Source organism: Heterocephalus glaber, unplaced genomic scaffold, assembly GCF_053883595.1.
Source record: "Heterocephalus glaber isolate CG9 unplaced genomic scaffold, H.glaber_assembly_v1.0 deba00001463, whole genome shotgun sequence".
NCBI lineage: Eukaryota > Metazoa > Chordata > Mammalia > Rodentia > Bathyergidae > Heterocephalus > Heterocephalus glaber.
Genome location: NW_028258310.1, coordinates 14,440,170 through 14,453,619, shown reverse-complemented (window position 1 = coordinate 14,453,619; position 13,450 = coordinate 14,440,170). Strand labels below are relative to the sequence as shown.

General features: G+C 36.5%; 1 protein-coding gene across 3 annotated transcripts in view; it reads right to left on the bottom strand.

The window, feature by feature from the left end:
* Window positions 1–13,450, bottom strand: part of Prelid2 (PRELI domain containing 2) — a 104,283-nt gene that overhangs the window by 74,084 nt on the left and 16,749 nt on the right. For all 3 annotated transcript variants that reach the window (XR_002398142.2, XR_015438781.1, XM_004854341.3), the window contains exons 2-4: window positions 6,067–6,124; window positions 3,424–3,497; window positions 1,757–1,917 (exon numbers count right to left, since the gene is read on the bottom strand). Coding sequence is in view for 1 of the 3 variants with exons in the window: in XM_004854341.3 (XP_004854398.1) it covers window positions 1,757–1,917; window positions 3,424–3,497; window positions 6,067–6,124 (293 nt within the window). In the remaining 2 variants the exon portion in view is untranslated. The remainder of the gene's footprint in view (window positions 1–1,756; window positions 1,918–3,423; window positions 3,498–6,066; window positions 6,125–13,450) is intronic.

Genomic DNA, 13,450 nt, shown 5'->3' with positions numbered 1-13,450 from the left:
CTGGATACTATAAATAAAGCTGCCATAAGGATTTTTATACAAGTTCTTGTATGGACATGTTTTCATGTTTCTTGGGTATATGCCAAGGAGTACAATTGTTAAGCCAAATGGTAACTCTGTGATTAACTTTCTGCACTGACAAACTGTTTTCCACAATGGCTGCATGATTTTATATTTCCACCAGTAACAGGCTTGCAATTTCTCCACATCTACACCATGTGTCTAGTTATACCCATCTTAATAGGTATGAAATGTATTTTGCTGTGGTTTTCATTTACATTTCCTTAAAAATTAATGGTGTTGAACGCTTTTCATGTGAATATTAGCTATTTGTGTATCGTCTTTTGAGAAATGTCTACTCAAATATTTTGTCTATCTTTAAAATTGGGCTGTCTTTTCATCATAAAGTTGTAACAGTTTTCTCAATATTCTGAATTCTAGATCTTTATCAGATGCATAGTTTGCAAACATTTTCTCCTATGCTCTTGATTTTCTTTTCACTTTCAACAGTGTCCTTTGAAGGCCAAGCATGGTGGTACATGCCTGTAATCCCAGCACTCAGGAGGCAGAGGCAGGAGGACTGCTATGAGTTTGAGGCTAGCCTGGGCTATATAGTGAGTTCAGGGCCAGCCTAAACTACAAAGCAATACCCTGTCTAAAAGAAAAAAAAAGTGACCTTTGAAGCACAAAAATTTTTAATAAAATCAATTTTTTTCTTTTATTGCTTAGGCTTCTGGTAGCATATCTAAGAAACCATTGCCTAATCTAAGATCACAAAATTTACACTTAAGTTTTCTTCTAAGTGTTTTACAATTTTAACTCTTTCATTTATATCTTTGATCTATTTTAAGTTAATTTTATATTTGGTGTGAGGTTGAGGTCCAACTTTATTCTTTTACGTGTAGATATCCAGTTGTTTCAGAACTGTATGTTAAAGTGGCTTTCCCCATTGAACTATCTTATAATAAACAACTTTTTAAACTATACCTCAAATGTCCAATAACTGAATTGTAGCAACAATGATAGAACAGTATATATTTATTAAAACTCACAGAGCTTTACAAGGAAGAGTAATTTTTATTGTATGCAAATAATATATCAACAACCTAACATTTAAAAATTCCACCTAGAGAAACACTCACATATAGGATGAAGTGTCATATACAAGGAACATAAGTTTCACAAGAAATGTGTTGTTTGTAATAAAAAGAAACTAGATGTCATGTGAATGTCTATCAAAAAGGAAGTAGACAAATAAAATGTAGTGTAGTCATATGATTGAATCCTATACTACAGTACAAAGGAATAAGCTAGATTCATACATATACATATATATTATCTCCAATGAATAAAGCTCAGAAATTTTTAGGTAAAAAAGAAAAGGGTCCAATAATTTACACAGCATAAAACCATGTAAAAAGAGATAAAAACCATATTACACAGGCTTAATAACTACATATGCCAATACCCAAGGTATCTGTTGAATGATCTGTAAGACTATTCAAACTGATAATATTCATTCATCTGATGTGAAAACACCAGAACTGGGCGGGGTGGTCAGAGAAGAATTGAACTCTGTCATTTTTCCTTCCAAAGGAAAATATATTCATTTTTTTCTATAATTAAAAATTAATAATGTGGAATTTGTGTGAGTTGTAAACAGAGGTCATAAGTGTAGAATCGAAGCTTTTTAATATATGTGTTCATATGTATATCATTGCACCCAAAATACACACACACACAGAGGTGATCTTACCAATTTGGATTTTCCATACTTTCCCTGAAGACAGACTCTTCCTTCATGGATGCATACTGTGTCCATGTAAGGCAGTGACTCCGTATAGCCATGTTTCTTTCCTGAAGATTGAGCCATGATTCTTCTTCTAACTGGATACTAGGAATCTTTAAAATGCTCACCTGTCCAACAGAGGAAGGATGGGTTTCTCGGTTTAGGAAAAATAAGCCACACAGGGACTGCTTCTAAGCTGCTTTCAGTCTTGACAATAAAGAGAACAAGAGTTCCTGCTTTATGGATGATGGCTCATCAATGGCCATGACTCTTGATAATCAAATATACTGTGACCTTATTGAGTGCTGGTGAGGACATGCAAATGGCCCAGGATTTATGTAGGCTATACAATCCCTGGCCTGATTTCCCAAACTGCTAAACGCTAAGCAAATTACCAGCCTCCTTCATGTCTCCTTTAAAGCTGGCTATGGCCTTCTTAAATTGATGAATTCTGATTGGGCCTACTTATAGGCTCCCATGCGGGGAGGTATCAGGTAAAATATTTTCTTTATTTTAAACTCTGTCCAATACCTAGAAATGTATGCTTTCTTAGGTGGAGAAGACATGGAAAATTACAAAGGCAAAAATTGTACAAGTCAGAAGTATTCTTAAATTATTTAAGAATTGAGATACAAGACAAAGTTGAATGTCTTTTTGAATAATAGATTCAAAGTGTGTATGTAGGGCAAAGGCAGGGGATGCACTCTGTGGAAAAAGCCAGTAATAATTTGCTGCTACAGTGCAACACATTTACCATCTGGAGAATAAAAGAAAGTTCATTTTCATTGTCATATTAGCTTTCTTTCCACTAAGAACATGACAGAGTCTTTTAATCCACGGTAAGGAAGTGATGAAAGCTGCCATTTTTCCTACATACAGCACAGCAATTTAATTTGCAAGCTAATCAGCAGGAACCAAGCTGAGTTCTACATCACACACAGAACGTCTTCCGGGTTAAAACAGCCATCTAAGACATTTTTTAAAGTGTGTACTTCCTAACAATTTTTAAAAGATTCTTGTCAAAAGTCCCTCTATGGTTTAAGCAATGCAATTAAAAATTTCCACTCACCTTTCTCCAAAAAATAATCACCAGAATGCTTAAAGGTTTCAAAGAGAAAACAATTTTCTATCATGACAATTGCATTACCAATACTATTTACTTTACAGAAACACACATAGAAAGGCTTACACAGAGTACTAAGAACATTTTAATCTCAGAAATTTCTGACAGTGAATTAGAAATTAAAACTTTTCCTTACTTCAAAATCAGACCAAATATTTATAATCTGCCAACTTCTAATCACTTTAATCTGAGAGTTATTTCTAACCATGGAAAGATTTAAAAACATGGTCATTTCATGCAAAATTCTGAAAGTATCTTTAAAATTATCATAGAACTTCTCTATGTCCATTAAGAACCCTTCACAGAACAGAGAGATGGAGACAAATTATCTCCAGTGACATGTGCCAAAACTGGGTTAGATATGAAAAAGCTTTCTTCCTCTGAAGAGCTATGAAGTGGAAGAAACAGGAAGTCCCAGTGCACCCTTACATCTAAAAATGCTCTCTGTCCATGACTATTAAAAATTAGTCAATGGTACCTCAATGTAATTACATTTTTGAAATGAATTTACCTTCCTTAAAATTTCTGGAATCACATTCTTACAGATTGCGATCCTCTTTCTGTAGATGATTCCTGTTGTTTCATCTAGAAAAAGAAATTTTTACTTAAAAAATTAATTAACAAAATGCATTTCATCTTAATGTCTCAATAAAGCTTTTAAAGTCAATATCAATTTTCTATATGCATGAGTAGAATTTCTGGAGAAAATATTTACTCAAAACTCACTTTCCTTGACCACTTTTTTGGGCCAAATCATAGATTCTCCTTATCTGTGATCAAGGAATTAGGGTAAAACTACAACACACAATGCCATGTTAAAGTCAGGGACTAAAAAAAAAAAAAAAAAATCACACTGTCCCTTACTCTGGACTGCCAGTGTCAATGCTTGAGGGACAATGGCCACTGCACTTTCTTCTCTGATCCAACAGAGAATGCTTTAACAGTGAGAAGGAGAATATGAATCTGCCACCTTCTGTACCACAAAGTTTAAATGTATAATAGCCATATTCTTGCCTCATAGCAGAGAAAACCCCTGTGACCAGAACCTGTTTTGGAGAGAAAATTCCAGAGTAATGCTAGTGATGTAAAAAATAATAATAATAAATGTGAGTTGGGGGGGTGCAGAATAAAAAAGACAGACTTCAAAGTGTTCAAAGTGCTGTCACTTGCCCTGTGAATTTATGGGACTCAGCGACTCTGCTACCCACGTTCTCAAACTCTGGATGTTGGAGTCCTGGCCCTTGTTGCAATCATCCTGACTTCCAGAAGCTGCTCAAAGGGTGCAAAATCTTCTGCTCATTCATATTCTTATCCAATATTTGCAACACACATACTTAAAATGAATTAGCCGCTACTGGAGGCAAAGATGACCTTAACAATGACAGAAATCATAATTAATTCTATACCACTTTAGAATATGCAACCATTTTCACATTTGATCTTCACATCAACACAAAAACACAATTATTTCTCCAGTTGACAGATGAAGAAACTGAGCCTCCAAAAAGTTAAGTCATGAGGGTAGTAACAAAAATCAGGTCTTGATGCCAAGTAGTAAGTTTCTCCCACACTGAGTGCAGGCACAAAATAAAATGTTTTTAAATATATTTATATAGAAAATACCCTCACAAGCAAATGGCAGTTCTATCTTTACCAAGCACAGAGAGGGCCTTGGAGTCAAGTTAACCTACAAGTTTATCTCAAGATTTATAAGAAGCCTAAAGAGTGCATTAGGTCAGGACCTGGGTGTCTCCAAAGGTCTGCACACTGATTATATGTACATGGTCTTAGCTTCCTGCGCCTTGCATTCCTCAAGTTCAAACACTGACAGTAACAACTTTTGCCCCAGGGATGAGAGTGACAACAGTAGAGATTTTCTGAAAAGGGGCGCCTGGTAAATAATTTATGTTTCATGGGCCATAAACTCTCTGTTGAAAATACTCAACTCTGCTGTTACAGAAAAAAAGGAGGCATAGATAATAAACAAATGAGTGTGACTACATTACAATAAAACTTTACTTATAAAACATGCATTATGAGTCATTATTTGTCGAGCCCTCCTCTAGTTGATACCGAACCACATTGTCAAGTTCAGTTATGACTCCGTACTGTAATCACTTTATGGTCACATCTCACATATATGCTATTATTCATACCTGTTTTGACATCTACAAATTGATTTATGAATGTATGATAGAGATATATGAGGTATGATAGAAAAATTCAGCAGAGAATGTTTAAATTAAAAACATATTTATTACTGTAAAAGACATGTTGCCATTAATCACCCTCAAAATACTCCCCCTCGTTTTGAACACACTTAGCCCATCATTCTTGACACTTTCTAAAGTGGTTCTAAAAGTCCTCTTTCATGTCTCTAGTCGCACTGTCATGGCTGCCTCAATGTCCTAAATCAATTCAAAACATTTACCTTTCACGGTCATTTTGAGTTTAAGGAAGGGTTGAAAGTCACTGGGTGCCAGCTCTCGTGAGATGAGGTGGAAGAGAACACATCATACAGTTTTCAAGGATCTGCCTCTCACTTGTATGGCACTTGGCAGCGGCATTCACCATTTTTTTTTTTTTTTTTTTTTTTTGGGTACCAGCGATGAAACTCTGGACCTTGCACTTGCAAGGCAGGTGGTGGAACCACTGAGATAAATCCCCGGCCCTCAGAATATTTTTTATCACACTTCATAAAGATACTCCCAGAACCACTTCAGAAAGAGGCAATGGAATAAGTATGTTCAAAGTGAAGAAGGCATATCTTGAGGGGAGCTAATGGCAATATGTCTTTTACTGTAATAAAAGTTCTAAATTTAAACATTCATTGTATATTTTGATCACACCTCATAACCATTGTGATCTTGACTATTTAACCTCTTTGTACATCAATTTCTTCATTCATTAAGTGGGAATAACCCTACTACCTAAATAAGAGTGCCTGTAACATATTAAATGCCCCCAAAGGTTACAGATTACAATTATATGTAGTTCAACATTATCATCAACTAGTAATTTAGAAAGTAACAAGAGAATTGTTTAAGACATAATAGATCTCATACATACAGACACATGCACATACAAGCATCTTTACAAAAACAAGTATCACTTAGTGATCAAATTGGAGTGAGGGTATATTCAAAGAACTTACCTTTTCTTTCCTCCACAATTTTTACAGAGATGACATTTTTATCCATGGGGTTGGGGTACTAAATAAAAACACATAAAGAAGAATTATCAGTCATCTTTTACTAAAGGGAATTAGTAGCAACAACAGCTATTTGCATGACCCATAAATATTTGCCAGGTAACCTCTATGTGAAGACCAGTTTTAAATCAAGATCTAATTTCATCATTAGGGCCTGAATAAGCGAGATGCCTAAACCTATATGAGAACCTAACCCAGGGTAGAGAGGCAGGAGTGACATGAAGCTAATTAATAAATAATACTATTAATATTGAACCAGCCTAACACAAATCAAGAGTGTTCTTTGAGCCACTGTGCTGTTTTAATTGCATAATCTCATCTAAATTAAACAGCCACTCTGTTGTGAATGAACCATATGATATCATTTTCTCCATTTTTCTTTTCAGAAGTGGAAAATGAATGAAGAATGGACTGCTTAGAGTCACCCAGCTGGCCCTTGCTGGAGCCAAGAAATTAAACCAGGCTGTTTGAAACTGAGCGAATTCCTTCAGTACTGTCCTATATCATGGCCTGGTGGCTGGGTTAGCATCTCAGGAGAATAATCACGGACTTAAACCATGCTAGTGAAACAGTAGATGTTAAAAAATTATTTAATTTGTTGATTAAGTTCTCTTGAAAGGCAACTGGGATGTGGCAAGGTTGATGATGGGTGTCATTTTGTCCTAAGCAATTTACATACATTGTCTCAGTTGAGTCTCAAAAATACTCCATGAAATATGTTATTTTTTCTCATTTCATGTATGAAAAATTAGGCTTTGATAATTTGCTCAAGGGCAGAGGATTTAGCTCAGTGATTCTGCCATCTGCCTCTCAAGTGCAAGGTCCCAAGTTCGATCCCCAGTACCAAAAAAAACCCCTCAGGATAATTTGCTCAAAATAGCTAACAAGTAATGTATTTTCTCTCCAGATACTGTCTGTCTCCAAAGCCTGCCATTCTAACCCATCGTGAAATCACCTCAGAGTTTCTCAAACAAAACCCTTTCCATTAGTTAGATGCAAAAAGAAGGAGCAAAGTTACCCCCTCAAAACCGCAGAAGTGGTGGCTGCTGACTCAAGCCTGATAAGCTTCCTTGGACCTTTTCCTCCAAGGTTTACTGCCTCATCCTAATCAAATCTGAAAAGGAAATGAGTAGGAAGTCCCATGCAGGACATCACAAGGTATGAGCCAGAAGCTAGAGCAAGACAAGCTGAAGGGTGGGAGAAGTGGGTCTTAGAGCCCTCTTGAGGAACTTCGAGGACTTGAGCTCCATGTTGTCTGAATCCTAGGAAATGGAATACAAAACTCTGTGAGTGTGGGTCTCCTCTATCCTACAGCAACCACACCACACGCATCCCTGTGTGACTGTCTCTGAGTGTTTGTGTTTAAGAGTTTGACTGACTTAATGATTTTCAGGGGAAAGAGTCCATCACTAATCACTGTCACAGTCACACATTCTAGTTTGGTTTTTTTTTTCCCTTAGCGGGGTGGGTCTGTTTGTTTGTGCGCAGTACTGAGGATTTAGCCCAGGACTCACACATGCTAGGCAAGCACTCTACCACTGAGTTACACCTCCAGCTCTTTTTTAATTTTTTTATTTTGAGACAGGGTCTCATTAAATTGCCCAGATTATACTTGAACTTGTAATTCTCTTGCCTCAGACTCTCAAGTAATTGGGATTACAGGTGTGTGCCACCACACCTGGCTACTTTCATACATTCTTAAAGATATCTGTGGCCCAAAAAACACATTAGAGTAAAGCTTCTCCTCTATGAAAGCAGGAATATTATCTATTTCAGTAAGTCCACCAACCAGTCCAGGGTCTGCCAGGTGGTAAGCACTCAACAACTGTTTGCTGAATCCGTGAATGATTTGGAATATAGATTTCAATGGGCTGGGGACCAATTTCGATGGCAGCAGCTCAGTCTTCAGCTGCCTCAGTACCTCATCACATTCCATGTTGGCAAATGTCACTCACACCTCCATCCTGGAACTGCAATCTTGATAACTAATGAGAAACATAGTTTCTAAAAATGCTTTGAAAACATTCATTCATTCATGTCAGCTCTAAGAAGAAGTGCTCAAAATTGTAATGACTGTTTTCTTAAAAGTTTAGCCCTTTGAAGATGCAGGTCCACTACACAGCATCAAATTTAGATATCCTGTTTCTAGCTGAGAAGACATTTATTAACCCCAGGCCTGTGAAACAGCAGAGACATCTGAGACTCACACATGTCCCTGAATCATATACATACATGTAAATTATAACGTGCACACTACAGTGAGATTGCTTCCTTTACCACATTCTATTCTGTTCACTATGTACCCATAAATGCATCCTGATTGAATATTACAAATATACTGTAAGTTGTAGGAAGATTACTAAATTATAAAGGAGGTTGGAAATGTAATCACCAGAGAAATATAGTGATAAAAGTCTTCAAATCCTGATTACTTCACTCAGTTGTCAGTGAAATTTCTAAAGATTATACATAATTTATATAACTTTTAATATTTGTTTGTTAAGACAAACGGTATTTAAATTATAGTGGAAATAGTCTCTAGTTATAGTTCATTTAAGTTTTTGAGTACATACAATAGCAGATACTGTTCTAGGCACTGAAAATATATTAATGAGACAAAATCACAGTGTCTCATAGATTTTCATGTTAGTTGGAGAAACAAACAAACAATAAATATGTCGATTTGCTCAAGACAAAATAAACCGGACTAAGACATGATGGGCAGATGGAAAATCAGGGAGGAAAGCACTGAAAAATACTTAAATGTCACCCATCAGACATTGCTTGTAAATAACAAAAGTAAAATGGAAACCACATTAGCCAAACACAAGAGACCATAAATTGTTTACTCTCGTAAATAATTATTTGCAAGATTCAAGACATTTTCCTACACAGCTACTTCTAGAGTTGAATAAACATGAGAGTCAAGTTTCCATACTAGAATGGTACAAGAAATTAGAGGTTTATGTGCAATACCTAAATACCATGAGATGAGTGGCACATATTTTAACTTTTTCTTTCAAAGATGTATTGAACTCAGGCTTTCTCTACCTGCCATAATTGGAAATAATCTGATGCCATCTTGTGGTAATTTGTATATTCATGTTCTAATCCACCAAAACCAAAAAACAAAATTTTTTGAGACAAAGTCTCTCAATGTTGTCCAGGCTGACCTTAAACTCACAATCACAATTACCCAGAAATTCATGAAAATTTATCTGAAGTCAGATTTAAAAGGCTGAAAAGAGACAAGGCTGCTCAGAAAAGATCACCACTAGGAATCCCAACCAGGGAAGACAAGAAACAGGTGGACGTATTCCTGGACAGCTTTTCAAATACATATGACCGTGGAATGGATCACACCCGATCAGGACCAAACTCACAGAAGACCTATTGAGTATCTACTGTGCCCGTGAACAGTGTTGTATTAGATAGAGGCCACCACGAACATGAAGTCATTTAGTCCTTCCCAAAGCAATGAAACATTAACTAGTAATAAGATACGGAGTCTTTCTGTTAAAAACCTAATGGTGTGACACCTCCACACAAGCAGAGTCACACTGCAATTCTCCAGTCTCTCTTCCACAGTCCTGGAAGAAAAGTGGTCTGATGACCTAAATTTCTGCTGAAAGCCTTTGTCTTCCTTGAACCTAGCTCAGCAGATCAAAAACCTCAGGTGCCTAAGAATTATCCCACAAGCTGGGTGTGGTGACGCTCATCTGTAATAACAGAAGGAAAATCTGAGTCCAATCTGGGCAACTTGGCAAGACCTATCTCAAAATAAAATTTTAAAATAGGGCTGGGGAGGGCCGGGGATTTAGCTCAGTGGTTCCACCCCCTGCCTCGCAAGCACAAGGTCCAAGTTTGATCCCCGGTACCAAAAACAAACAAACAAACAAAAATAGGGCTGGGGAAGTAGTTCAATAATTCCTAGGTTCAACCCCCAGTACTGCAAATAATAATTATCCCACAAGACCACACACATACACTGCAGATGCTATACTTGATGGGTTATTTAATGGATTTTTTTTTCAGGACACATTTGACTTATTATCTTGTTTGTTTGGGGGTTTTTGATTGTTTTTTAAAGGAAGGTTTATTTAGCTCACAATTTGTAGAGGTTTCAATCCATAATCAGCTGGCTCCAAGGCAGGGTGGCACAGCAGACAGGCATCACAGAGGAAAAACAGCTCATGATGGGCAGAAGGTACATTTGACTTCATTTTGATCTTAGTTATGATTTTACTTCCTGCACAGAATGAGAAAGCTAACTCCTTCCCTTTTCCCAAAATATAAATCAATTATAAATATCACCACGCATGTGGTATATGTGTAACAGTCTAACAAAGGTGAAATGTAGACTCTCCTAAGGTGATCATATACCCCTGCTTTCATTTATTCTTCCCACTTTAAAAAGTAAGTTGCCAAAAAATACATGGTGCTGGGTGGAAAATGTAGATTGAACACATAATTATGAAAAGTGAGAGGCCAAGAAATTGAGTCCATCTCATTACAGGAATAATATTAAATATATTTATAGGTATAGCTTGATAAAGATTTAGTATTTGTCTTTCTTACTTACTGAAGGACAAAATCATAATTCAGAAAGCCTACTGTTAAGAGTAAGGAGTTTTAAAATATCAATTTTCCAAAAATCTCAGAAGTCAATTCTTGCCTTTTATAACACTCACTCAGAGGGTCAATGGCCTCAAAGGAGTTGTTATACACCAACTTTCAAGTGGGGTTACTGAAGAGAGTACAAGGAAGCAGGTGAACTGACAGATCTCTCTGATTATGCTACAAAGAAAGCTGTCAGGACTAAAGTAAGTCTGTCATAGTAACACATACACATTTGCTTTATAAGCTTTAAGGGAATCTGCTACCAGGCTGCTTCTGAACATGTACATGCAAGGGGATGGGTCTGCTAAGAAAAGTTGGTGTTTAGTTATGCACATAAGTGTGTGTACACGCACACGTAATCACCACAGTCTGCCAAATGCCTTTTATGAGCTCCATGAAATAGTCCATCTCAGAAGAATGACAAAGTTAATTTATACCAAGAGCAAATGAGTCATTGATTAATCAAAACTTCAATGATCAAAGACCAAACATATTTAAGTCAATAGATACATTAAATGGCTTTTAATTGCTCTTTCTTGCCAATATAATGATGAAGCAGAAAGAGCAAAGAATAAGGAGCCAAGCCATGCAGACCAGGATGCCACCATCTGAGAAAACAAGGGGTAAACCCAAGATGATCACCAAAGGTTCTTCTGCCTGACACAAATTATGATTCTAAACAGCACCAGCCAATGTCCATCAGGTCCTCTCTCTTTCAAAAATAACCCAGTAGGGCCAGGGATTTAGCTCAGTGGCTCCGCCACCTGCCTCACAAGCACAAGGTCCCAAGTTCAATCCCCAGTACCAAAAAAATAAAAAAATAAAAAATAACCCAATAGAGGTCTAGGGGTATACTTAGTGATAGAGCCCTTGTCTAGCTAGCATGCACAAGGCCTTGGGTTCCTCAGCAACACGAAAAGAAAAAAAATAGTACCAATAATCAGCAATGCCATAGTGAAGTTTTTTGAAAGAACAGTAAAATGATCACAAGAGGGAGAACAGTCCTCTGATCTCAACTCCCACCCCACAATACTAAAGATTGAACCTAAAGCCTTGTGCATTCTAGGCAAGGGTGCTACCACTAGGCTACATCCCCAGGCTTTTTCTAATTTTATCTTGAGACAGGGTCTCATAAAGTTGCCAGGCTGGCTTTGAATTTGTAGGCTTCTGAATAGAGATTACAGATGTGAGCTACCATATCCAGCTATACACCCAATGCTCTTAAAGATACAACTCAAGTCTACAAGTTAACTGACTACCACTGTTCAAAAGAATCATGGTGCAGAAAGACAGAAAAACTAAGGAACTGGGCCAGGGATTTAGCTCAGTGATTCCACTGCCTGCCTCACAAGCGCAAGGTCCCAAGTTTGATCCCCGGTAACAAAAAATAAATAAATAAATAAAAAGGAACTGTACTAACCTGGAGGAGACTGAGACATGACAGTTTAATGCAACATGAGATCCTGTATCAAATCCTTAGACTACACAAAGGATATTAGAAAATTGGCAACATTGAATGAAGCCTGTAAGTTAGTTAATAGCATTGTATTAATGTTAGTGTTTTTAATATTAGAAACTGGAGATGAAGCTTAATGGTAGAACACAAACCTAACATGTACAAGGCCCTGGGTTTAATCCCTAGGACTAAATAATTAGAAAGTAAAAATTCTACTGTGGTTTGGGGAAGGTAGTGAAAGGAATTATTTGCTTTTACATTTTCTTAAGTCAAAATATTTCTACATGAAAAGGTTTTAAAATAAACCAAAATTTAAAAATATATAGAGAATGTTGAAAAACAGAATAAGCTTTAGAGTCCAAGAAACCTGAGTCTGAAATCCATCTGTGAGAGTCTTGCACAAATTACTTTGATCTAACTTAGTTTCTTCATCTTTAAAATGAAAATATCGACCTCAAAGAGTTGTTACAGAACTTAAGGGAAAGAGTCTTAAGTATAATACCAGCACCATGCAGACACTCAATAAATGGTAATTGGTTGCGATACTAAAAAATGGAGCAAAGCTTGGTATGTAGCTCGGTGGTAGGCCTTGCCTAACATGCATGATGTACTAGTTTTAATCTTCCACTGCAAAAAAATAAAAAATAAAAATAAAAAAGAAGAAATCATGATGTAGACATATAATGAATGTGTAACTATTAGTACTTTGATAGCTAGACATTTTCATAAACTAAGGCACAATATGCACTAGCTAAGTTATTAAGTACACTTTAAAATTATTTAAATGGTATTTTAAAACATAATTTGTCATTCAAATATGCACCTTTATTCATGCTTACTCTCCCCTTCACAACTCTAAGTTAGGAAAGATTTCTATAGGCTACTTCTCTAGGCTTTTTATTTTCAGATGCCTGGAATAAACATGATAAATTATTATATCTTTATTCAATAAACACTTGTAAAGTTCCTACTGTGTGCCAGTATGAAGCAAGGTATATTAATGTAAGTGTACGTATTATCCAATTTAATTACCCCAACTCCAGAAGATAATTACTATTTATTATTCTTATTTTACAGATGAGGAAACTGAGGCACAGCAAAGAGAACTGGCCTACATTCATTGAGCTGGTAGGAATTCAACCTGATGTTAGAGCCCATGCTACTCACATCTGTGCCATTCTTTTTCCTGCCATACCTCTTCTCCTAGGCAGATAAAAAGTGAAGAAGACTGGCACAACACAACAAAAAGAT